Genomic DNA, 26,633 nt, shown 5'->3' on the forward strand with positions numbered 1-26,633 from the left:
TTAACAAGCCAAACTGCTCTGTAGTACAATCTTGGGATATCACTCCACCTCCTAATCTTAAAGAGGCTTAAAAAACAAAAAAGGCAGTACCAGAGGTTCAAAGCTACTTAAATTGAATTCACATCCTTCTTGCTCCTGTCTCTTGGTAAATATGTTGGCACAAGAAATAGAATACTAACTCAGAAGGCGAAAACATAAAATGGAAATAGATAAGAGCCTAGAGCAGCACACAGGTATGCTTGGCTTGTATTCCATTCTAAAGCTCCTTTTCTGGCCATACAGAGATGTATACACACGGAGCAGAGAATAGAAGGCCATTCTCCAATAAATCTGGACAAAGACTGATTGCCATTCAGGATTAAACTTCTGGGAATAGTTCTCTATATTCCTCAAGATTTCTAGTTCTGGGGATCCATGATGTTGTTTGTTAGGACAGAGCCACAGAAATTTCTCAAAATGATCTTTTCTTAAAAGGATGAAGTGTCTAAACTGGAAAAGCAGATGTATAGAATGTCTGCTGCTTCTGCCACGGACCTTTATCTAGAGTTTCTTTCCTATTCAGAAGTATAAGAAATTATGCAAATGTCAGTCAAAACAGCTGCCACAGGAGTGGAAAGGAGGCTTGCTCTGTGGAAAGGCAGCTCCAGTTCTACCCTCGACTCTGCTCTGAAGCTTTCAGTTTACATGATGTCATCACACTATATGCTAAAGAAATCTCGGCAAAGCTAGGTACTGGCTCTCCCGAGGGCCTTACTCCTCAGGTTTTTCATTACTGTCTGTTGAGTGTGCCTCTCAGAAAAGGGCCAAAGTAATGCTTTTTCTTCCTCAATCCCTTTAATGAATTGAAAGAAACCCTCTCTAAAGTGTTTGATGAAATAAAAAATATTTCCAGCTTTTACCAGGTACTTTTAGAATTGGACCTCAAAACAAAGAGAAAAGTGGGAAAATTCATATGTATTTATAAACATACACAATAATATACATGCAGCAAAGGGGTGTTAAAAAAAATGCACTGGTCACAAAATACCTAACTTCAACCGGAGAGCCTTCTCGTAAATTCATTTCTTTTACAGCAATATAAAGAAAGAAAGGAAAGTCATTTTGTATGCCACAGATTTCTAGTATTACTGAGCGGACACAAAAATCTTAATAAAGCAATGCTAAGGCTGAAAAAGAGGGCGAGGCAAAGCCGAAAATAATGAAACAGATATGACAGAGAAAAAAGAAAATCTTTTAAGGTGCTGAGTTCAAAATACAGAAAACCTAAAGCCAAGTTCTCTCATACTTCAAGTAAGAGACCTCAACTATGGCATTATAATTAAGAGATCCCACAGAGGTAGTGATAGGAAGGGAATGTCCATCTATATATTTGTAAGTAATTTCCCTGAAGCCGGGAACAAGAACAGAAATACTAAGATTTATTTCTTTCTCTTATTTAGGGGGAAGCTTAAAACCATAATGTAAATGTAGGGTCTAAAATTTCTATATAAATACTGATACTATTAAAGCAGCTTTATTTTAAAATAAGCAGTCATCCTAGGTTTCAGGTTTTTCCTGCTCAAGTACCACCTCTGAACCACCTGTCTGTTATTTGAGTCTCTGTAATCCAACCTTGCCAATAGACCAGTTGCATTCCCCAAAGCCAGAAGACCTAGCAACATTTTCCCAACTTCCAAGGTTGATCCAGAAAAATATGCAAAATCATATAGTGGTACTGCCAATAATGTCGTTAATAATATTAACTGCTTCAAGGGATCCTGACCTACCATTCTCTCTATGGCAATACCACTAGAGATCAAATCCTATTTCCCTTCTCTGGAATGCAAAATGTCTATTCCAGGTAAATAAAAACAAATGCTCTTTTAGTACCCACCCCTTTCCAAACACTGCCCTTCTCTCTCTCCCTAACCCAACCCCTCCTTAAACTCCCTATCTCAGAGACCCCATCATCAAAAATGACTTGGGCTATATTAGATATTTTTCTGGGTGGGAATGATAGGATTTTACAGAAAAAGAATAAGAACCTCTAAACAGTTCCTTCAAACAGTAGGGGCTCTGTATACTCAGAAGGGAGTGCTGGATGGAATCAGCACTAAGGTAGCTGGTTGGATCTAGATATTTTCTGCAGAGTTAACCTCCACCCCCTTAACAGGAAAGAAAAAAAAAACCAAACAAACCAAAAAACAAGGAACTAAAGTCAATATATACACCAAGAAAACACACAAAACACATCTAAAGTAACACTTGGTCCCTCTATAGTTAAGCTAAAGCTCTGAAATGGAACACAATAGCAGCTTACTGTTAGCACCTGATTCACAAAGGGACTCAGAGAAAGGAAAAACATTGCAAATAGAAACAGAACGATTTGACAGCAGATACCACCATTTTACACTCACCCATACCTAGGCTGTTCTACTGAATTTCTCCACCATCCCCAATGGTGCAGACTAATCTCTGATCATCTGGAAAGTGCTCAGTACTTGGTCCATGGAGAAAACCTAGCTAAGGTGGCCCAGAGCCAAAATTCATTTCAAAACTGCTATTTTTGTCTATAAGCTTCTAACAGACAATTCTTTTGGGGCTTGCTTCCTTGGTGGCTCAGAGGGTAAAGTGTCTGCCTGCAATGCAGAAGACCCGAGTTGGATCCCTGGGTCAGGAAGATCCCCTGGAGAAGGAAATGGCAACCCACTCCAGTATTCTTGCCTGGAGAATCCCATGGATGGAGGAGCCTGGTAGGCTACAGTCCACTGGGTTGCAAAGAGTCAGACACGACTGAGTGACTTCACTTTCACTTTTCTCTTTCGTTAAATTTGGTTTGGGGAGTTATGTTTACAGTCTATTTTGAGCCCTAAATGATTCTGCACCTCTGGAAAACTGCAGCAAATTACTTCACTAATCAAAGTAAATAGAACCCTGTTAACTGTCACATTTTATTCCAAATTAAAAATACATGTTTTCCCCATGATCGCTAATTAAGAAAATCTTATTCTAAACAGTCATTCAACTGTTTACTTGGCACATCTCCCTCTTGTTCAGTCTGCTCAGTCGTGTCCGACTCTTTGCGACCCTGTGGACTGCAGCACACCAGGCTTCCCTGTCCTTCACATCTCCCTCTGGTTGCTTCTAATTTATAACAAGGCAAGTCCAGGATGATGACCTCTCCACAACCTCTCTCTCTCTCTACCCATATTCCCATTCTTTAAAAAAAAAAAAAAAAGACTCCAAGAAATCCCAGCAATGAAACACTTTCTAAAGTGTCTAGGCAAAAGTAGCAGGCATGGTGGGAGAGAAGAGAGTAAGGTGACAAAGATCTGGCCAGAATCTTTGGTTCCTTACGTTATGGCACTGGTTGTCCTTACCCCCTCTGCCAACACTGAGCACCTATAAAGCACAAAAGCTCCACACGAGACCTGACCTTAAGAAAATAACAGTGTACTCAGCCCAAATCAGATGGATTAAAAATACAACATCCTCAGCCTTCATCTCTCCTCCTGTCTTTTCTTGCACATGAGTGGATACCATGTAAGTTCCACAGAAAGGCACACTTAGCAAACTCAACAAAATTTTATAAAGTTAAAAAGTTCATATTAAAGCTTGATATTACATAAATAAATGTTTGGAAGCAAGTTGTTCTGACAACAGACTACCCTCCTCATTGCAATTTCATAAAATCTAGCCAGAGGAAAGTTGGTATCTCGAGACCAGACTGTTTCCTAACCCCACGAGCCTCTATTGTGGCCACTTTCCAGCATCGCAGAGGTGCAGCTGGAGGATTTGGGATCTACATACACTTCTCCCACATCAACAAGTTTTCTTTCTTTTCCAGTTTTTAAAAATTTTATTTTAGTTTCTTAAACTGGCATCTGGGCTATGGACACACAATGGATGCAAATTTACTTAGGTGATTTCTTCTCAGTGAAATTAACTCAGGATAGTGGGGAGTGCCTGCCTATTCCTTTGGAAGCAGAATATATTTGTCTCCCCCAAAGCTTACATCTAATCCCTCCTCCCAATTAGGTTTCTTCCCTAATGGGTACACATCATAAATCTAAGGCAAAGTTTCAGGTCACTTGATGGTACAACTATTAAAGGCTCTGGGTATGTCCATATTAGAAATATTATTTCAAAATCTTCTGATAGAAAGTCAGTTATTTAAAAAACAATCAGTCCATAACATCCCCCTTTCTTTTACCACTATGCTTCAAGCAATGATGTGAGCTGAGAAATCTGGTCCTTATTATTTTGGACCCTCAGAAGACGTGTTCCTTAAATTTGGCTTTGAAGTTTCCAGTTGCACAGAGAGCTTTCCTGAGCCCAAGTTGTAGCCTATAGCATTGTACCCTGCTATAATTTTCTTCTTTAGGACATTCTTAATTTTTACACAATGTTTGTCCTCTGTATTTTTTTTTAAAGAGGAAAAAGATGGACACAGTACAAGTTGTGGCCCTTGCACATTAAGTTGAAACAGTTTCCATGGAAACTCCAGTATGAGGCTCTGTGGTCCCTACTGCCCCAGTCACTTCTGTCTCTCTCTCTTCCATCTCCCCCTCTGTGACTACTACAGCATCTACCTCAGCCACCTCTTCAACCATGGCAAAATCAACTCCATTGGGCTGTTGTCGGGCCATGGCCTCTAGTTTGAGGCGGTATTGTTCTGCCTCCTGCTCTTTCTTTAGAAGCTGGTGTCGGTATTCCTGGGCTCTCCGATTCGCCTCCTGGAGTTGCTGCTGAAGGAGCTCTCTTTCAGTGCCTTCCTATAAAAGTAAACCACACAGGTAAGGACTCCTAAGAGCAGACAAAAAGAGAAGGGTTCAGGCCTTGAGAAGTCTGGCTTTTGAGTCTTTGCCTTCTCTCCACCACTGTTAAAAACATACCTTGCTTTCTTCCACACTGTTTGTCATCTCTTCTATCCTTGGTTTCTTAGTCAGTGGCAATTTCTCTGCTTCTTCCGCCTCTTCCTCAATGACAGCCTCCTCTGCAACCTGACCAGCAGGTACAGTTAGAACTATAAGCCAAAGGACACCAATTGGAGGTGATGAATACATAGTAAAACAAAGAGATTTTGCTTACTTTGAATCAGAAAGCAAACTAAAACATATTCTCTGATATCTTCAGATTTTAGAATCATATCTCTTCAGATTTTAGAATCAACAGGTAAGGCATGGCTTTGTAGAGAGAAACCGAAAGGATTAGAGGCACTAAGAAGACTTCAGATGGACTTCCCTGGTGGTTAAGAATCCTTCTCACAATGCAGGGGATGCAGGTTTGAGCTCTCCTTAGGACACTAAGATCCCACATGACCTGGAGAAACTAAGCCCACATGTGGCAGCTACTGAAGCCTGTGTGCTCTGTAGCCTGCACGTCGCAATCACTAAGCCTGCATGCTACAACTAGAGAGATCGTGCACCACAACTAAATATCTTGCATGATGTAATGAAGACCCTAGGTGCCACAACTGAGACCCAGAGCCAAATACACATTTTTTTAAAAACAGAAAAATAAAGGCGACTTCAGAAAGGAAGGGCAATGATTTGTAGGTTTGGAAGCCATGCAGTTAAGACCCAAGTCTGAAGCTTTTATATAAAAGACGCTGTGACCACTCAGCTTACAATTCTGCAGGAATAACTTATCTAAAGTAGGTCTAATGTCTTAAATAAGAATTTTAAGAAAACTTTCATGAAAGCAGTTTACCATCAGCTATGTCTAATTTAACTATTTCTCTTCTCATAGATAAGTGAGAAAAGGGTCAACACATATGCACACAACACACAAGATGTACTGCACGTCTATCAGAACGGCTAAAATTTAAAAAATAGTGATAACACCCAACACCCAATTCTGGCAAGAATGTGGAGAAACTGGATTATTCATAAATTGCTGGTGAAAATGTAAAATGGTATAGTCACTATAGAAAAAAAATTTTTTTTTTACAAAACTGAACATGTATTTACCATATGACCCGGAAATTATACTTTTGGACATTTACCCCAGAAAACTGAAAATTTATGTTCCTATAAAGCCTGTACATGATGAGTCATAACAGCTTTATTCATATATAGCCAAAAGCTGTAGACAACTTAAGTAGTTAAGTGATTAAATAAACTATGGAACATCCATACCATGGAATACTACTCAGCAATAAAAAGAAATGAACTACTGGCACAAACATCAACTTGGATAGACCTTAAGGGAATTATGCTGACAAAAAAAACCCCTATTGCAAAAAGCTATATACTATATGATTCCATTTCTGTAACATTCTTGAAATGACAAAAGCATAATGATAGAGAACAGATAAATTAGTGGTCGCCAATGGTTAGGAACGGGGTGGGAAGGGAAGTGGCGGTAGATATAGAGTAGCACAAGGAGTCCCCGTGATGGAATTGCTTTCTATCTCAACTGTGCTGGTGCTCATACAGTAAACTGCACAGAACACAAACGCAAATGAAGCCAGAGAACACTGCAAAGAATCTCAATAAGGTTGGTGGATTGTACCAAGATAAATTTCCTGTCTGTAATATTGCACTATTTGTATATTATACAAGTGACAAGAGCAAGATGCAGGCAGTGTGTAGAGTATGCTACATTGTATTTTTTAAAGGGATAAATTTATATATATATTTGTTAATATATTTGTAGACTTACACTATCTCTGGAGGAACATTCAGAAATAACATTTAACATTGGTTCCCTTCTGGCAAGGCACCTTGGCAGATGAGAAGCTTTTCAGTGTATATGCTTTTATAGCTTTTAACCTATGAACCATCTGAATGTATTAGTTATTAAAAAATACTTAAGTGAAATTTTTTTGAAAAAAAGAGAAACTAACATTACAACTTCATTCCTCAGAAATACTAGAGGTTGAAAAAGGAGGGTTGGTATCATTGCCTTTTGTGTCATCAGCAATTTGAGTTGGCCTAAATAATTATGAGGATTTTATAATTTTTAAATTATTTGAATTGATGGATCTTTGCAGTATGGGAAGAAAGAGTAGGAATTAAACCTTTATAATCCAAGTTATATCATAAGTTCTTGGAATTTTATTTGGAAATATACTACTGATGTTTTTGTGGACATTATCATTTATAGTTTGGGAGAGCTCACAGAGTAGGTGAGAGACTACCTGTAATGGAATTAAGTAAATGAGAATGGAGTTTTTGGGTTTTTTGTTTTTTTAAGATCGGAGTTGTTTTAAGGGAAAAAAGTAAAAATTTAAGGTCCTCCAGCTTGCGGGATCTTAGTCCCCTGACCAGGGATTGAACCCATGCCCCTTGCGTTGGGAGCATAGAGTTTTAACCACCGGACCACTGGGGAAAGTCCTAGGAGGAAAAAAAATTTTCGAAGTTTTGCCTGGATAAACTGCACTACTTCTTTACAGATGCATTTAACCAGGCTCAAAGAAGGAAAGCCAAAATTTTGTGGATTAACTGTAAGAAATTTTAAATTCCAGACAAAGCTTCAGTTTCCACTTAGCAGATATCTAAGCTGCTTTCTACTGCTATCAATTGATGCTATCAATTTTTGCTTTAAACAAAAATCATAATGGATCCTAAAACCTAAATATAATTTTAACTTTTTATTTTGAGATAATTGTACATGTAATTGTACATGATAATTCATGTACAGTTGTAAGAAATAATATAGAAAGATCCCATATATCTATCACTCAGTTTCCCAAAGTGATAACATTTTGGATAATAGTACAAATATTTTGTATTTTGGAGATCAGACCATACTGGTATGTAAGAATCCTCTTCATTGTTTTTCATAGCTGCATAGTATTCCATTGCATGAGTAGGAATTTATTTATTTATTTATCCAGTTATTTATTTATCCAGTTCCTTAATGACTTCTACTTAGGTTCTTTTTAATATGATGATTACAAATAATGCTGTAACAAATAACTTAGTATATAGGTCATTTCTGAGTGTGTGAATATAAATTCATAGAAAAATAACTTATTAACCAGAAGGTATGTGCAGCTTCAATACTGATACATATTGATAATTTGCTCTTCAGAGGATGCATTCACACTCTTACCAGTGATTTATAAGAGTGCCTGTTTCCCCATTCCCTTGATAGCATGGTGCTTTAATGGTATATCGGTGCAGTATTTATATTTCTCTTGCCATAAATGAAATAAATTTTCCTATTTTTAAGCACCATCAGTATTTTCTGTGAACTACTAGTTTGCAATACTTGCTCTTTTTTCTATCAGGTTATTGGTTTTACTCACATATTTTATGTATATATTAGGAGAATTTGACCGGCTTTGGGTTTTTTTTTTCTTTTTCACAGCTTCTTTGCCCCATCTGGGATCTGGCATTCTCCCATTTCCCCCTACCTTGCCCTAATGCTTCGTTTTTAGAGGTGTGTTGAGCATCTAAAATATCTTTTAATAAGCAACTGTCCACATGGACAACTCACCTTGCTGTCCATCTTGCACAGTCACAATAAACGGCTGGCCAATGCCTCCAGCAGGGATTGCAGTTTGGATATTACTCAGAGGGACTCCATCGGTCACTATGGTGATGACCCTCTGGCCTCCACTCCCCACCACTTGCTGGATTGATGAATCAACAGAATTTCCCTCTATGATTTCTTCTGAATTAGCTAGAGATGAAAAAAGTAAATATAAAATTACAGCTTAAAAAGATAGGAGTAGAGTAATTTCAGCCTCCTTGAAATTGATAATATCAGGAATAGAAAAGCTTGAAATGCATTAGAAAGATGGGTTCTATGTACAAATACATTTTCAAAATGTTGGTTTAAATAGGCTTAAATTTTTGTTTTTATTTTGTAGTAAGTATCAGAGACCCTAATAGACAAATGAGCATTGTGACTCTCTAATAGAAAATAAGATATGCTGAATTTCCCCAACATACTTGACCTTAGGACTCCTTTTCAGGAAGTATCTTGAAAGTCTAAATAAATCTATAGAGCCTAGAAATATAACTATAAATTAGAGTAGACCTATTTCTATAAGAAATAAAGGCATTTAATAGAGAACTAAGAAAATAACATGTCAAGAAGTCAAAACATTGAAGAAGTTTGATAAACAAAAACAGGTGGCTTCTCCCATCTGACTAATCAACAATAACATTAATAGCAATGAACACTATTTACTATGGGCCAGGTACCTTTCTATTAATAAGAACTTTACATGTATCATGTTGAATAAAGATTTTTCACTTTGGTTAGTCAATATCCCCAGTAACTATTAGGGGAAACAGTTCCTACTACTATGAAATTTCTGTATCTAAAGAGTCACAAGGAGAAGTTTGCATTAGGGGTAGGGACTATCCATATGAGATGCATTCAGGCAGTTCAATGGCAATAGAGCACTCACACCTCTTAGAAGCAAAGAACAGTTAAATGTTAGAGCTGAAAGGACCCCGATAGATAATCTAATCCAACTACCATGTCAGAGATGAGGAGGCAGACCTGAAGAAGTCAAATGATTTATCCAACATCTAAGAGCAAATTAGAAGAGTTAACAGGCACAAGTTTAATATGTTCCTTTTTCCTCTGCCATGCTGCTCATTCACACGCATCTGAGTAGAGATCTTTATGATTGCTACCAGTTGGAAAAATAGAATTGGAGGAATGTTCTCAGCATCCAAATGTCTATGACAGAAAGAAATCAACAATCTGCTTTCATTTATGATGGAGCAGATTGCCAGAGGGCTCCGGAAAGATTCCTAGATGACTATTTACCCCTATCTATAACTATTTGCCTCCTACCTATATGAAGTCTTAAATCTTTTCCCTGGAGGTCACTAGCTCTGGGTAAAGGACCTGAAACCTTTCTGTTTTAAAATCAGAAGGGCACTATACAGGATTTATCTCCACAAATCCACTGGGAATGCCAAAATAACATCTCCAGTGAAATGAAGCATGCCAACCTGGGGTACATAGGATGTAACAACAAGTGAGGTAGCAGTCCCATGTATTTTGATGCTTTAATACAAAATATCTAGGCTGCTATTTTGAATAATTCTATGATAGTATCAGTCAAAACACAACATAGAGTATTTCCAAAACTCTGCTATATAAGACTAAACATTTCAATCTGATGTAACTCAAGTCAGTGCAAACAAACTTGAAGCTGCAAGAATACAAAGGAGTAACTTACTCATTCTCTGACATTATTCAGCTGACTGATTGTATCACTTAGTGATTTTTCGTTCTGATGCTCAGTGACTCTACATCCCTTTATCTTATTTGTCTCTAACCATAATTCTTTAACATTTCATGGAAATTAAATCTGCTGGGGAGTTGAAAACAAAAGAAGAAATGGTGATTCACCCAGCAGATATCCCTTACCTACCTGTGGCTCTGTGTGAGTTGGAGAGGGGAGCTGATGCCTCAGCAAGAGCTGCAAGGGTGGCCAGCACTGAGGTGGTAGAATTTGAGAAGTGTACTGTTGAGGAGGCATGGGGGTCACCTATTTTGGTAAAAAAGGCAAATGAGGTCCAGTGGAGAGAATAAACAGAGATGAACTAAAATGGCTTATTAAATCAAAATCTCAGCTTTTCCTTAATCTTGCTTCCTAATACAAAGTTCTATAAACCGATTATCATGGTGTTAAAACTCTTAAGGTTTAAAGTTTTCCCTTTAAAGTGGATTAAGATAATATGCTTGGTATAGGGCCATTACATTCTCTTCATCTGATCATTCTCTTGGCACTGTCAAGGCTGAGCATCAGCAGCTAACACACCAAGAGTTCCAACGACTCCCAAGGCTGGCGGTACAGAGCTGTCTTGGCAGCAGGCAGTACATACAGAGCCGCCTCACCCCAAGCCAGGCAGTGGTGAGGGAACAGGCCCCTCCTGGGCTTCAGTCAGTCACGCCTCTTCCGTTCACCAGCTAGAGAGGTGAGAAGACTAGGCCTGACCTTAAGGGCAAGGATAGGTAAAAACCTGAAGTCTCACATTTTGAATGTTAAAGGATAGTACAATTAATTGATGCTAAAAAATAACAATTACTTAGTTATGTCACGATATGCTATTCAAAAAAATTCGTTCATAACCTTTTCCTCTATCTATGTGATATACTTACAGCTAAGTTCCAAGAGGGAAGTGCATTAGATCTGGCAACAGGCATGCCTAATTTTATGAACCGAAAGTATTACTCAACAGTTTTGCATAAATCCAACTTTTATAACATGAACTGCATTTCCCCAAGTCTTTCAATATAATTTCAGAGATAACTTATTGTATCAGTTGCAAATTAATTGCCACTTGGCTCCAAATCCACCCTTCTTTGCCATGCCTTGTGATACTGAAGCTGAATCCTATAAATATTTCCTGTCATCTGGCAGGAGATTAAGTTTTATCACATAGAAGTGACTGCTCCCCATACTGGCTATTCCTATATTCTTTAGAGTTCTCCTCACCTCTTAATAGTTATCCATTGTTACTAACAAGTCTTTTGAAGTTTATAAATTATATATTTATAATATATATTTATTGTATATATGTAAGTATTTATTATATATGTATAATAAAACTATATATAATTAAACTATACCACACATAATTTTGTCTCCTGGATGAAATGGACTGATACACTTATCTTCTTTTTTTAAAAAAATAATGTTAATTTTATTTATTTTGGCTGTGCTGGGTGTTCATTACTACATAGGTTTTTTTTCTGGTTTCAGGGAGCAGGGGCTACTCTCTAGTTGTGGGGCACTGGCTTCTCTTGTTGTGGAGCATGGGCTCTAGGGCATGAAGGCTTCCACAGCTGCAATTCCTGGGCTCGAGAGCACAGGCTCAATTAGTTGTGGGGCATGGGCTTACTCTGTGCCATGTACAAACCTGTATCTCCTGCATTGGCAGGCAGACTCTGTACCTCCGAACCACCAGGGAAGCCCTAAATGTACTCTTACTTTTTGTTTTCCCAATAATATACCTTAAAAAAAGTCAATTATCTGTAAAATACTTTCAAAGCTTTTGGACGATGACTGTGGGAGTGAAGATAAGGGTGGAGAAAATAATGATATCCTTATTTTAATTCTCTCATACTCAAGGAACCAAATGGTCTTAGTGAAACAGTGTATGGCCTCTAGAAAGAGCTTGTGTCAATCTAATGACCTTGTAAGAGCAAGATTAGCCATAGCTTATACTCTAATTTTCCTGCTAAGTTCATGTTTTTCTTATCACTCAGACTATCAAGTGCTGACATAAGAACTCACAAATGAAACAAACAAGGAACAAGCAAGTTTTAGATACATCCCTCATGGAGGTTGGAATATATGTGACAGTAAGTCACTAACAATAAAAAATACACTGCTATTATTTTATCACAGTTAAAACACACACAGACAAACACACAAACAAGGCTGTTATACTTAAAGTTCAAATAGGACAAATCAGGTAGGCCACCAAGCTAAAGAAGACTACTTGGGTAGAACTACTTCATGAGAAAGGCATTATATACTTTTTAGCACATGATGATTCCAACCTAAGGGTATTTGTTCTCCCTCTGATTCAAACATAATGACTCGCCCAACTTCTCTTCAATAACAAGATGAAGAAAGAACATTTGTGATTAGGTTTAGTATTCTGACAGAATACTAAATTGAAAAGTTGAAACTGAAAAGAGATGACACAAATGATCTCTTTAGACTTATCCCAGAGAGTTCCGGGAAAATAAAGTACTTTATTGTTAAATAATGCTAATTGCTTCATTTTAATATAAGACCCCCATCAAATAAAGTGAAATGTGCATGGCTGCTGTTGTTTTGGAAGTAAAATGGCATTGTTAGTGACAATTTGTTACCTACTCAGAATGTGGCTTATATAAACTCTTCAGATCAGGATTTAGGGGCATGTGCTATGGTTGGCTAGGCAGTCTCACCAAGTCAGTGAAAACTGGTGGTGGTGGTTTAGTTGCTAAGATTCAGAAAAATTAAGTAATCTTCCCAGAGTCATGCAGCTAGTGAATGTCAAGAGCCCAGATCAGAACCTAATTGCCAGATTCCAAAGCCTGTACTCTTTATGAACCAATATAAGGCAATTTGTACTTGACTCTGGAGTGCATCTTATGATTCTACAGAAAAAGAAAATTTATCTTCATAACTCTGTTTTGCCCTGATTAATATTTAAGTTAGTCTGCCTTCTCCAGTCACTGCAGTTTGATGGTGGCACTGATGATAACTGATATCTTTAGTCACAAATGGAAAATTGAAAGCAATCTTTATAGTTTGGATTTTGGTATCAAAAATATCCACCAAAATGACAATCCTAGGATACTTACAGTTAATTATTAAAAAAAAAAAAAGATTTATATATTTATTTTCTTTTTGGCTGTGGTGGGTCTTTGTTGTTGTGTTCGGGCTTTTCTCCAGTTGCGGCAAGCGGGGGCTACTCTTCGTTGAAGTGCACAGGCTTCTTACTGTGGTGGTTTTCCTTGTTTCCAAGTATAGGCGCTAGGTGTGTGGGCTTCAGTAGTTGCAGTGTTTGGGCTCAGTAGCCGTGACTCCTGGGCTCTAAAGCACTGGCTCAGTAGCTGTGGTGCACAGGCTCAGCTGCTCCACAGCAAGCAGGATCTTCCTGAACCGGTGTCGCTTGCATTGCAAGGCAGATTCTTAACCACTGGACCACCAGGGAAGCCCATTTTCAGTTAATTCCTAAAAATATTGTTGGATGATGGGAAATAAGAGGGCTTCTCCACCATTCAGGAAAAGAAAATCCTTAAAGCCAGTTCAACAACACAACATGAATTTGACTGAGAACTTTTCTCCTTTCTTTTATCTGCACTGATAGGCCAATCCCCTAAATGGAAACAACTAAGTAGAACTGCTTCATGAGTGGGATGACACTGGAGAGATCAGCTCTAATTATGTGATGGTTCAGCAATTTCAAATTGCTGCTGTCAATATACAGAAGAGAAAAAAGGAGTAGGTTTGCCAAAAGCAACATGACAAGCATGATATAGGTCCACAGGAACCAAGGCTAAAAATCTTTATGCTGAATGCCTTCAACTTTGCTTATCATTCCAGTAAGAGTCTGGAGAATTTCAGTAGTTAGACTAAAGACTTAATTTTAGCCCATGTTGTAAACATATTACTTTATTGGCTTCTAAAAACTTTTGAATTAAAAAAACACTTGCAAAAAAAAAAAAAAAACATTTGCTCTAATCAGTGTGTCCTGAACCACAACAAACCCAAATGGCTGTGAATATTCTGATTACATATATACATATTTAAGCTAAACTTTTTGAATCATGCAGCTGAAAACTAAAGCACAGAAATTTTAAATGACAGTTGATAGCTTATAAAATGAAGGGCACTACTGCCCCCTTGTGGGCACGAGAGAGTCAACCACTGAGAAGTTACATTTTCATTCAACATTAGCTATTACTGAAACCCTGCTATAAAATGTGTACTGAAATACAAAATCTCAGTCTCACCACAACCTCATGAAGTAGATTATTATATTCTAATTTAATATATAAGTACAGAAGGTTTAGGGAAGTAAGTAGTATTTCTAAGGTCAAGTATCTTAGTCAATTAATAAATCAGTATTTGAAAGCAGTTCTGGAATGCAAAAACATTTGTATAATGTGTATTCTTTCTAGTTTATACTGCCTCTCAATAATAATACATCAGTCAAGATCTTCCTCTGATATTTTACAAACAACTATGAATACAGTTGCAATTTTTAAATGAAAATCGGGAACAGAAAAAGAAACCAAAGGTCAGTAGGAACACTTATTTAAACAAGGACATAATTTCTCTCATTGTAAAACAAATATCTGTAAGAAGATGTTGAAAATAAACTTGATTTGCTCCTTTTTGCTCCTTTTTATTTAAAAAAATTTATTATAGTTGATATACAATGTTGTACTAGTTTCTGCTGTATGGCAAAAGTAGATATGCGCCTTTCTAGATCGATATTTTATTTTTATTTAAGACATAAATACTGTGTACTGTGTACTGGTGGTACAGTAGATAAGACTCTGCCTGCCAAGGCAGGGGATGCGGGTTTGATCCTGGGTCCAGGAGGATCCCACGTGCTGCAGAGCAACCAAGCCTACTAAGCTAGTGCTCTAGAGCCCATGAGCTGCAACTACTGAGCCACATGCAGCAAGTACTGACGCCCACACACCTAGAGCCTGTGATCCTCAACAAGAGAGACCAGCACAATGAGAAGCCTGTGCACCTGACTAAGAGTAGCCCCCACTTGCCACAACTAGAGAAAGCCTGAGCAACAAAGACCCAGAGCAGCCAAAAATAAATAAATTAAACACATACAAATGTCAAAAGAGCAACATCAAGTGCTTTTCTTTGCTATGTTGTTGTTTTATATGTTCTCAAGAACAAATCAGGACTCTTAAACTTTAGTCAAATAACCATACTTACCTCTTTTATATCAGCATCCAACAACCATTTATGTTTATTTTCTTATTTGTTACTGATTTAGACTATAAATATTTAACTATTTTCCTTAGTAGTACCATATTAAAGCACCTTATATTTTCATTTTGGGGTCAGACATAACCCTTCAACAGATTAATCTGTAGAATATTTTACTTTTAACACAGTTAAGCATTTATGTATAATCCTAAAGTATGATCTTCCCTTCCTCCAGAAAGAATAAAGCGTTAGCTTTAAAATCTATTATAAATCTTCCATTTGGGGAATATTTTAATAAAGGAGGGGATATCAGACAGAGTATCTATTCATCTTATTTAAAAAAAAACCTGAATTCAGTTCATTTCAAGTCTAAAATAAATGTCACATTATCAGAACATCACCTGAGGTTGTCTTGGTGCTGGCTGAAGAAACAAGGCTTGCGAAGTTGACAACTTCTCCTGATGTGAAGATGAATGGGGTAGCCATAGTCACAGGGTTGGCTCTCTCGGGATTAGCATTCACCTGATTCTGCATTGCTTCCTATAAAACAACACAAGATATTTCAAAGTAAGAATACTTACTAACTAGCCTCAGTTATACAGTTACTGAACAGCCATGCCCCCTCCCCTGATCAATGCTCTGTCAAGCAGAACTAGTTCCAGCTCACAATGTCCTAGGGACCTCAGAGTTCTGGTTAACACTACTGTTTTCTTCTCAGACCAGGGCAACAGAGAGCTTAGGTTGCTTTCCCTATTATTTCTACCTTAAAAAAAAAAAAAAGGTGTATATTTGCAAAAACTTTTAGACAATTCACTTAACCTCTCTGGACACTGGTTTTTAATTTGAAAAATAAAAGTAGCCTAAAAAGGAATTTCCAGCATGAGCATTCTATGATCAGTTATGTACAAGACATGGTGCTAGCTGAAGATCCCTGCGGAGAATCTACAGAGAACAATATTCTCCAGAGTTTTGTCCAACTACTTATTCCATTCTGCCACTGAAAAATCCCTAAGAGAATATATAACAAACAAATAAATGAGTGCCAGATTTTAAAGGCTAGTTCCATATACTGCATTTTTGCTTCCAGGGATATCTGCACAATTTCGGTATGAAGATGCTTACCTTTATTTTATTTATTTTTTTATTTTCATAAGTAGTTTCCTACAAACATGATTACTACTTTAAAAAGTTGAATTATAACAGTGCTCACTCTAAACAAGGAATTGAAAGCTGAAGTGGGTAACCAGTCTGTAGGGAATCATACATCAGAAAAAAACAAACCACTGAAAATACAGCAGACATGGCTATTTTTTTTTTTTAACACACAACTATCCGTTTGCTACGAGTTTCAACTGAAGCAGGTGATACATTCTCTGGTTACCGTAAAATTCTTTCTTGAACTAGCCCCTTCCACCCTCCATTATCACTAATTCTAGCCCTCATTGACTCTTGCCTGGCCTAATGAAAGTCACTAGACGGTAAAGAATCCACCTGCAATGCAGGAGACACAGATTTGATCACTGGGTTGGGAAGATCCTCTGGAGAAGGGAATGGCAATCCACTCCAGTATTCTTGCCTGGAGAATCCTGGAGACAGAGGAGCCTGGTGGGCTACAATCTGTGGGGTCACAAAGAGTCAGACATGACTGAGCAACTAACACTACTACTACTATATGGTTCTTCAGCATTTTCTTCTCTCTCAAGTCTGTGTACCACACTCCAAACAATCACCTTTTTAAAAAATCTCATATTAATCCTATATTTAAAAGCTTTTATTGGAACACCACAAATAGTCCACACTCTTGCACACCATGTAACACCGCTCTGTTCAGAACTCAGCTTTTCAAGTCTTAGCTCCTGCCACTCCCAAACTCTGCTTCCTTGACCAGTCTCTAGGCACAGAACTATTAATACTTACTCTTTCCTGATCATTCCATCCCCTTTCACACCGCTGTGTCTTTGATTTGCTTTTTCTAGCTTAGAATATAATTTTCTCACATCTCTGCCTAATGGTCCTTCAAAACTCAGTTCAGAGTCTACATATACTTTGATCTTTGCCTTAAGCATGATCAAAACTCCCTCTCGTAACACCTACTAGGTATCTGTTTATCATCATAGTGTTAAATCAGTATAGTATTGTACTGCTTTATATTTTGTCTTTACCTTCATTATGCTGTAAACACTTCAAGGACAGGGCTATGCCCTATTAATCTCTGTATCTCTCATCCTGTTATTTCCTGATATACACATACTGGCTTAAGAAATCAATGGATGATATCATCATCAGTTCAGTTCAGTTCAGTTGCTCAGTCGTGTCCGACTTTTTGAGACCCCGTGAATCATAGCACACCAGGCCTCCCTGTCCATCACCAACTCCTGGAGTTTACTCAAACTCATATCCATCGAGTCGGTGATGCCATCCAACCATCTCATCCTCTGTCGTCCCCATCATAGCTGATTTTTAATTCTGAGATGGTTTCCTTACAACTCAATATGCTTTAGAGCTATGTTCTATCTCACATCAGTTGATGTATGTTCATAAAACATTAAGAGGCTTTTCATATTATCCCAAGTCAAGCTTAATTAAAAAGGGAAATTTTCATGGAGAAAAAAAAAATTCTAAAGCCCCATAAATCTTATTTTTGTACTGGTCACAACATTGCTCTTCAATCATCAAGAATAATTCAGAGTTTTATGGAATTTTTTTTTAAGATACTAATGACAATCACAAGATTGAGACATAATGAAAGTACTACTTTGATAAGATACAGAAAACTCAGTTTTGATTCAGCTTCTGCAAAAAATCCTTAACTTCAGCTAAAGTATACTGTGGTGGTATAAAAAGAATAGGACCTGAAGGATGACCAGAATCTCAGCATTGTTCTTCTCCAGGGCTATGTCAAAAGCAGATTTATCAAACTTGCTGAAAGCATGGACATCAGCTCCATATTTGATAAGCAGCTCTACAACATCTCGATGGTGGTGCTCTGTGGCCCAGTGCAAAGCTGTCATCTTCAGCATGTCCTTGGCATTCACATCTGCACCATTCTGTCATAAAAAAGTAATTTTTTCAAAGAGATACTGGTTATAGTAGCACAGGTGCAATACCCCATCACCAGATACCGAGGATTTCAATATCGATTACACATACTCAAACTTAGAAATGTTTATGAAATATCAAAGGGAAAAACATGTCTAAAATCCTTCTGCATGCTGACAGACACAATGCCTTAAATGAGAGGGTCTTTTAAGGACATCACTGGAAAATTATAACAGATGGGAGAGAAGGGGAAAAGAACAGATTTTTGTTGCATTTATTAACGGTGAGCTGAGTGCCTGAAAAAACAGGCATAAGAACAAAGAACATCTGCAGAAGAATGAAGAAAAATCAATAGTCTGTTTAGCCTTCAAAAGATTAGAAAATAAGATGCTCATAGCTATGATGACTCTTGAAAGAGCTACAAATCAATGCTATAAACTGTCCTAAATTTAATCTTTCCCAATCTAGTTTCCTAATGCCTATTTAAGTAAGAAAATAGGAAGATTATTTGTCTTTTTTACAATATAGACCCGCCACTATTCTTGCTTTACCCTAACAAGTAGTTCCACGATGTGTGCATGTCCATCAGCTGCAGCCATGTGCAAAGGGGTCCTGTCCACTTTGGTCCGTGCATCCCTGCTAACTCCTGCTCGAAGGAGCACTTCTGCTGTGGAATAATGACCATACTGGGCTGCAAGGTGGAGGGGTGATGTTCCAAGCTGTGGGGAAATAATACTCATTTAATATCAACTGTGTGCACAGTCCTAAATCATTACTGGAGGGATACAAATGAAGAACAGGAGAAGCCTAGGTTCCTGTCCTTGGAGAGAGAATCGGCTGGGCAGATAAACTGAAGAAATTATTTAATTAAAATTAATATACTAATGGACAAATAAACATACTATCAATTAAATAAGTGCTAAGTATAATGGCTTTAAGTCAGGTGGACTTAACAGGTAAAATTCCATAAAGGGTACGATTTTAAAAAGGGCTTAGAAGGTTAAAAAAGTAGAAGAGAGCATGTTGAGTCAGGAACAAAGGGGAGGGATCAGCTCAGTTCAGTTGCTCAGTCGTGTCCGACTCTGCGACCCCATGAACTGCAGCACACCAGGCTTCCCTGTCTATCACCAACTCCCGGAGTCCACCCAAACCCATGTCCATTGAGTCGGTGATGCCATCCAACCATCTCATCCTCTGTCGTCCCCTTCTCCTCCTACCCTCAATCTTTCCCAGGATCAGGGTCTTTTCAAATGAGTCAGCTCTTCACATCAGGCCAAAGCATTGGAGTTTCAGCTTCAACATCAGTCCTACCAGTGAACACCCAGGACTGATCTCCTTTAGGATGGACTGGCTGGATCTCCTTGCAGTCCAAGGGACTCTCAAGAGTCTTCTCCAACAGTACAGTTCAAAAGCATCAATTCTTTGGCGCTCAGCTTTTTTTTTTTTTCCCGGTGCTCAGCTTTATTTATTTCTTTTTAAATTTCAGCCTAAAGGAAGATCTTTATTAAACAGGTTGACTTCTAAATGAACTTGAGAAATTCTCATTCAAATGAGGTATCCACATAAATGATTACAATAATGTCTTATTTTCATCCTATATTCAATTGCTTAAATAACGGCTTTTTCCCCTGAAGTAAGTGTTAGTCGCTCAGTCGTGCCCGACTCTTTGCGACCCCATGGACTGCAGCCCACCAGGCTCCTGTGTCCATGAGATTTTCCAGGCAAGGATACTGGAGTGGGTTGCCATTTCCTTCTCCATCAGCTTTCTTTATAGTCCAGCTCTCACATCCGTACATGACCACTGGAAAAAACCACAGCCTTGACTAGACAGACCTTTGTTGACAAAGTAATGTCTCTGCTTTTTAATATGTTGTCTAGGTTGGTCATAACTTTCCTTTCAAGGAGTAAGCGTCTTTTAATTTCATGGCTGCAATCACCATCTGCAGTGATTTTGGAGCCCAGAAAAATAAAGTCAGCCACTGTTTCCCCATCTATTTGTCATGAAGTGATGGGACCGGATGCCATGACCTTAGTTTTCTGAATGTTGAGCTTTAAGCCAATTTTTTCACTCTCCTCTTTCACTTACATCAAGAGGCTCTTTAGTTCTTCTTCACTTTCTTCCATAAGGGTGGTGTCATCTGCATATCTGAGGTTACTGATATTTCTCCCGGCAATCTTGATTCCAGCTTGTGCTTTCTCCTCCCAGCGTCTCTCATGATGTACTCTGCATATAAGTTAAATAAGCAGGATGACAATATACAGGCTTGACGTACTCCTTTTTCTATTTGGAACCAGTCTGTTGTTCCACGTCCAGTTCTAACTGTTACTTCCTGACCTGCATACAGGTTTCTCAAGAGGCAGGTCAGGTGGTCTGGTATTCCCATCTCTTTCAGAATTTTCCACAGTTTATTGTGATCCACACAGTCAAAGGCTTTGGCATAGTCAGGAAAGCAGAAATAGATGTTTTTCTGGAACTCTCTAGTTTTTCGATGATCCAGTGGATGTTGGCAATTTGATCTCTGGTTCCTCTGCCTTTTCTAAAACCAGTTTGAACATCTGGAAGTTCACGGTTCACGTATTGCTGAAGCCTGGCTTGGAGAATTTTAAGCATTACTTTACTAGCGTGTGAGATGAGCACAACTGTAGGCAGGTTCAAAACAATTCTTGAGAAAAGTATAAAAACTAGAAAGTGACATGTGAAATTTAGGCTGCAAATGTAATTGGTTGAAATTGAAGTTTGTTACCACAGTAAAGCAAAGCAGAAAGACTGATGAGATGAAGAGCCAAAAAAAAAAAAAAGATAGCAATAGTGTGTCAATAGCAATAAACAAGCCTGTATCATCTCAAAGTAAATCTTGTTACTATCAGAGTTATCTATCAGCATCCATTTGGGTCAGAGATCTATCCTTTTCTTTGGGTTATGCTCTTTAATTTAAAACCTATTTCATTTATTCTTTGCTTTTCATATATTCAGTCTCTCTGCCTGACTGGATTTAACTCGCAATGCGATTTTCAAGTCTATTTATAGAAATGTTAATCTCCTGGGTTTCCTTTCTTCCTTTTTGTGAAGTGTTTGCCTCTAAAATTATGAATTAATCACCTCAGAATAGAGGACACTGCTTATTGAATTGTTAAAATTAGGCAATGCTAACAAAATCTATGAATACTAAGCAAGCCCACGTTATAACCTAGACCTGGATCTTCTGACATTCTGCTCTCCAAGCTGATTGTTCGAACTCATGAAATTACACCTTCCTCTTTAATGTTTTTTAACAGTGAAAAACGAAACAAAATGGCTAGGCTATTTCTTATTAATGAGGACATTTTAGAGAAAAGGAAACCAGGAGTTTATTAGTTTAGAAATGTACTCTTAGTATACTGATTTTGTTTAATTTCTAGCTAATTACAGAAGCCTATAATGCAAGTACACTCCAGAGAGAAGTAAACCTTTTAGAAAATACTCTAAAAAACATTATAGAAAATTACAAGTATATAATACTTTACAATTACCACCTATCTATCCACAGGAGATTCGTTCAATTTGGAAAACTAAAAGAAAAAGAAAACCATATATTCAGATGAGACAAAGATGATGAAACTCTTGTGGGGAGACTGAGGCAGAAAGACAATAAAGAAAAATCAATTCAGACTATTTAGTCTTTAAGGAAAAGGCTGCTAACAGCACACGCTGGGAATAATTAAGAAAGCTTACCCAGTCTGTGGTGAATGGGGCACCATTTGCCATCAATGTTCTCACTTCATCATCTTGGCCTTTTCTTGCTGCTTCTAGCAACCTCTTCCCTAAGTCCACCAAAGACATCTTTATACATAGGAACACAAATTTTCAGGAAGCTGTAACTCAAACACAAGGAAAGATGCCTGTAAAAATGTTTTTAGAAGACCTCTTATATTAGAATATATGTAAGATACTTCTCAAGTGGACTATTTGACAGGGCACTTCTTTTCTACTTCAATACAAACTGTCAGGTATTTGCAAAGTTTCAGGCCCTAAACCATAGTTCCCTCACTTTCAATCTCGAGTAAAATACTTTGAAAATACATGAAACACATTGCTGCCTTTCTAGCTTAAGGACTCAACAAAACAGCATTATATCCCTTCGAAACAACATGGGTAGAAATAATGTGTTACATGAAAAAAAATGAATAGACAAAGCAAGGATATTGAGACTCGGGTACGTGGAGGACATTTTTTCAAAAATGAACAGACATGTCACTGCACCTATCAGAAGTGTCTCAGCAACACCTAGAGTTTTTTTAAAGTCATCAGTTTAGCCAGATTATATACTTTGTTTAAAAGTACAGTTATGTCTAAAGTCATTGCAGTTTTTCACTTACTAATATGGGCATTATTAAATTTTTGTGAAAGCTCACAGTAAAATAAAAGCATCTGAGTAGAAGAGTTTTTTCCTTCCTTGTAAAAGGCATACAGTCAACTCTCGGTCATTTAGGGTAAGAAAAAAGAGGACTTTCCTGGTGGTGCAGTGGATAAGAATCTGCCTGCCAGTGCAGGGGACATGGGTTCAATCTCTGGATCTGGGAAGATTTCACGGGCTGGGGAGCAGCTAAGCCCATCCACCCGTGGGCTGGAGCACCTTGGAGCCCGTGCCACCCAGGAGAAGCCATCACAAGGAGAAGCCCATGCACCACAACAAAGAGTAGCTCCCGTCTGCACACCTGAAGAAAGCCCAAGTGTAGCAATGAAGACCCAGCACAGCCAAAAAAAAAAACGCTGCTGTTAAACACATGAAATCAAAGGCAATAAATGATGGAAACTGTCTTAAAAGCAACCAAAATGGCCATTTAAATTGATAGTTGTTGTAAAGTAAATTAGAAATGGGCCTGGGTATAAATTCAGAGTTGCACAGGATAATGAGAAGTTCCTGGATGGGACGCAGAATTATCTGAATGGTATATAATCATCACACATTACAAATTTTCCAACCAGTGAGGAAATGGCTGTTCTTGATAAATCTAACTTTTATTATCTATTTGCTTTCATCTTGTACTTTTTTGTCTTAGTTGCTCTGTGGCATATGGAATCTTCCTGGGCCAGGAATCAAACCCGTGTCTCCCGTACTGACAGGCAAATTCTCAACCACTGGACCACCAAGGAAGTCCCTATAAACTTTTCTGATAAAATGAGAGGTGATACTAATAACTGTAATTTTTAAGTATTATATAAAATACATCAACATTTGGATGATGGGCATTACTTGGTGAACCAATATTTTCAAATGACCCATATATAGGTCACAAAATTACACTCAGGTAAAAAGGGTCAAAGTGAAAGCAGATCAATGGGTTTTAAGGTAATCAAGTATAAAACATTCATTGACATAGTTTCAGATCCCTCATTGCAACTAACTTTTAAGAAATTTCCACTTGATGGGTTTTTGTGTAACACAGAAGAATAATCACCATTACCTGAACAAGCTATTAAAACACTTCTCTGGACTTCCCTGGTGGTCCAGTGGTTAAGAATCTGCCTGCCAATGTGTTATATCTATATATAAAAAGTGTATCACCAAGCCCTAAACACTTCTATAGGAATTCCCTGGCAGGCCAGTGGTTAGGACTTGACACTATCACTGCTGGGGCTGGGTTCAATCCTTGGTCAGGCAACTAAGATCCTGCCTCAAGTCACACACCACATTCCCCCACCTCCCCCTCAAAAAATGAAAAACAAAACAAAACCCAAAACACCTCTACGATAACTGATCACAAAGGGAAAGAACGTCCTACACAGGAATGTTGAGAAATGTTGACATGCAGCAGATTAAATTTTCCTAATATTGAAATTTCAGCTCTAGTCTCTACCACAAAAAAATATTCAGTTGTAGGCTGAGGAATCTGCTTAAGGAGATAGTTTGATTCACGTTCCTGGGAAGCTGATACTTCTGGAAAATAAGATCCTTTAATTAAGTTGATTTTAATCCCACTGCCAACTGGTGTCCTTAGCTCCTGAACTCCAACAAAATATTTTTGAGCTATCAATTTTGTCCACCACAGTCTGCCTTCATATATATGTAAATTTTTATCACTTTTCTATAATCATATTTATAAGTCTGTGTATCAGTACCTCTAAATGACAAGTGACCCAAATGTTTCACCCCATTGTTTAAACAGGCCACCAAAAACTTTATTTATTATAAATTGTAGTTAAACTTTGGGGTCAGAATGTGAATAGGCTGTTGCATTAATCATTTGATAGGAAAAAAAAAAGTTTCCTAGATATGTGTTCAAGGTTCTTTTCTCCCCTTATTCTCACTCTTTGCTTTTAAGTTAAAAGTAAAATGTATTTTAAAAATAATGGCATTTTGGGGGGGACTATGTGTCATTTTCCCATATACCACCAGATGAGAGATGCAGCCTAAGGATAAGAGACAGTCTAGGTACTTCTGAGCTCCCTTGATTACTAAAAACAAAAGGAAAACATTTTCCCTTAGTGAATGTACCTCCACTTTCCCTACTGATCTAACTTGCCTTCCAAGATTTTGGAGATGAATAAAATAACAGAGCATCCACTTCCCCTCCCAAACGAACACACAAGAATTTTCAGTAAGTGTGTTTTAATAACTGATGAAGTGCTTGAGCTCTTCACAACAACGTACTCTTATTACAAGAGAGTAATTACACTTGTTGATACAAAAATTTAGGTGGGGCACTTCTTTCACTGTTACCAAAGCATATATGAACATAGATGCTTACGAACATCTCTTGTGGACTGGGTGGATCAAATGGTACAATGAAAATACAGTCTCAGACGGCCAAAAATGTTAAGTTGCTGAAGGTAAATCATAGAATGTCCTTTTCCACAGATATTTTAAAAAGAGAGATGAGAGAGAAAGGTCCTTCTGGAAAGGGAGAGAAGAATGGCATGATGTCTGCGGGCTCAAGAAAATCTGTGAGAAAAGTAGAATGGTTAGAGAAGGAGAAATGGAATTGAAGAGTCCATGATCTGACGACCTTTTTCTATTGCACACGTCCCCACTGCTCCGCCAGCTGTACAAACAACTGTGCACGAACTGGAGGCGGAGCCCTCACTGCTCTTGCTCAGATTACTGAGCTCATTAATAATCTTTAGGCTATTCCTGGGATCAGAGAGTTAGGGAATCCTTTTTCTCCTCTATTACAGCGATGTTCAGTCTTTCTGCAAGAAGGATCCACTAGGGACAGGGCGTTAGGGTCTCAGCCTCGAGGGCAGCCCCCGGCCCGCGCGCCGCGCTGCCCCCTAGTGGTCACCTCTGTGGCCTTGGCTTCCCTCGGTCCGGCTCCCCAGCCCCAGGTCTTACACCCACCCCCTTCTTCACCTCCCAGTCCCCTCCCCTTCCTCCCGGCAGCATCCCCTTCCTCTCCTTCCCTCAGCCGCCCCCGCTCTGGCGAAGGGGCGCCGCTTCGACTGCACCGAGAAGTTCGGGGCCGAGCTGGAAAGTGGTGCAACTTTTCACGGCAGTCTCCCTTCCAGCCCTGACGCCCCCTCGAGCGCACGCATCTCTTTTCCCCCCTCACCTCCTCGTCCGGGACGCTGCCGGCTGTGCTTTCACCGAGCCCGCCAGTTTGGTCCTGTTTCCTTTTCTAGTTAAGACTCCCTGTCAATGACGGTTACTTTTTGGCCTTTTCACATATGCATATTTTGGGGGCCTTTAACCCCCCCTCGTGAAGAAATGGAGGCAGCAAAATGGCGGACCCGGAAGTGAAGGCTCGGCGAATATAATTTCTGGCGGAGGAATCTATGAAGAGAAAATGATCGGAAAATCCGTATTTGTATTCGAACAGGACGATGATGCGCCCCAGAGGTTCACTGTCTATTCTCGGAAGGCCTTTTGAGGTAAAATAGTGTGTATTCGGGACGTTTTAGACAGGACTATTTAGCGAGGCGGAGGATTGTCGATTACGTGTCTTATAGGTCCGGCAGGGGACGGACCCGATGGTTTGTTTTGGCGCCAAGAACTTGGTGAAATCGGATTCTGCCCATCTGTCCCGCTGTCTTTTGGTGGTTTTTAGGAAAACTGTTTCGCGGTCCCACCCTCGGGTGAAGATGTCTGGGACTTTGCAGGGTTTGCGCGTGATTTGAGCTCTTGTGCCGGACGGACATGTTTTCCGCTACAGCCTGAATGTAAGGATCCTAGAGCCAAGCTGTCAGCAGTTATTTCTTGGTGGGGGCTTGGAAGATGATGGAGCAGGAGTTTTCAAATTCATTTAGGCACCT

General features: G+C 38.6%; 1 protein-coding gene across 2 annotated transcripts; it reads right to left on the minus strand.

Annotated features, from left to right (window-relative positions):
* Window positions 1-1,892: 1,892 nt before the first annotated feature.
* On the minus strand, window positions 1,893-26,090 carry GABPB2 (GA binding protein transcription factor subunit beta 2). Of its 2 annotated transcripts, XM_061120867.1 has the most exons (9): window positions 25,934-26,090; window positions 22,116-22,255; window positions 18,955-19,122; window positions 18,217-18,411; window positions 15,766-15,904; window positions 10,331-10,447; window positions 8,428-8,613; window positions 4,875-5,005; window positions 1,893-4,754 (listed from the first exon to the last, which is right to left on the minus strand). In XM_061120867.1, the coding sequence occupies exons 2-9, from the start codon at window positions 22,221-22,223 to the stop codon at window positions 4,455-4,457; spliced, it is 1,344 nt and encodes a 447-aa protein (XP_060976850.1). In that variant the 5' UTR covers window positions 22,224-22,255; window positions 25,934-26,090; the 3' UTR covers window positions 1,893-4,454. The 2 variants fall into 2 exon arrangements, with proteins under 2 accessions (XP_060976850.1, XP_060976851.1); XM_061120868.1 differs by lacking the exon at window positions 10,331-10,447.
* Window positions 26,091-26,633: the final 543 nt, after the last annotated feature.

The sequence above is a fragment of the Dama dama genome, chromosome 20 (assembly GCF_033118175.1).
Source record: "Dama dama isolate Ldn47 chromosome 20, ASM3311817v1, whole genome shotgun sequence".
NCBI lineage: Eukaryota > Metazoa > Chordata > Mammalia > Artiodactyla > Cervidae > Dama > Dama dama.

Bases quoted from the DNA above. Each gene is read 5' to 3' on its own strand.
- GABPB2 (XM_061120867.1), bottom strand. From the start codon at position 22,223: ATGTCTTTGGTGGACTTAGGGAAGAGGTTGCTAGAAGCAGCAAGAAAA. The intron at 19,123-22,115 runs GTAAGCTTTCTT...ATTTCCCCACAG, and splicing joins CCCCATTCACCACAGACTGG to CTTGGAACATCACCCCTCCA. The intron at 8,614-10,330 runs GTAGGTAAGGGA...TTTCATCTCTAG, and splicing joins CAACTCACACAGAGCCACAG to CTAATTCAGAAGAAATCATA.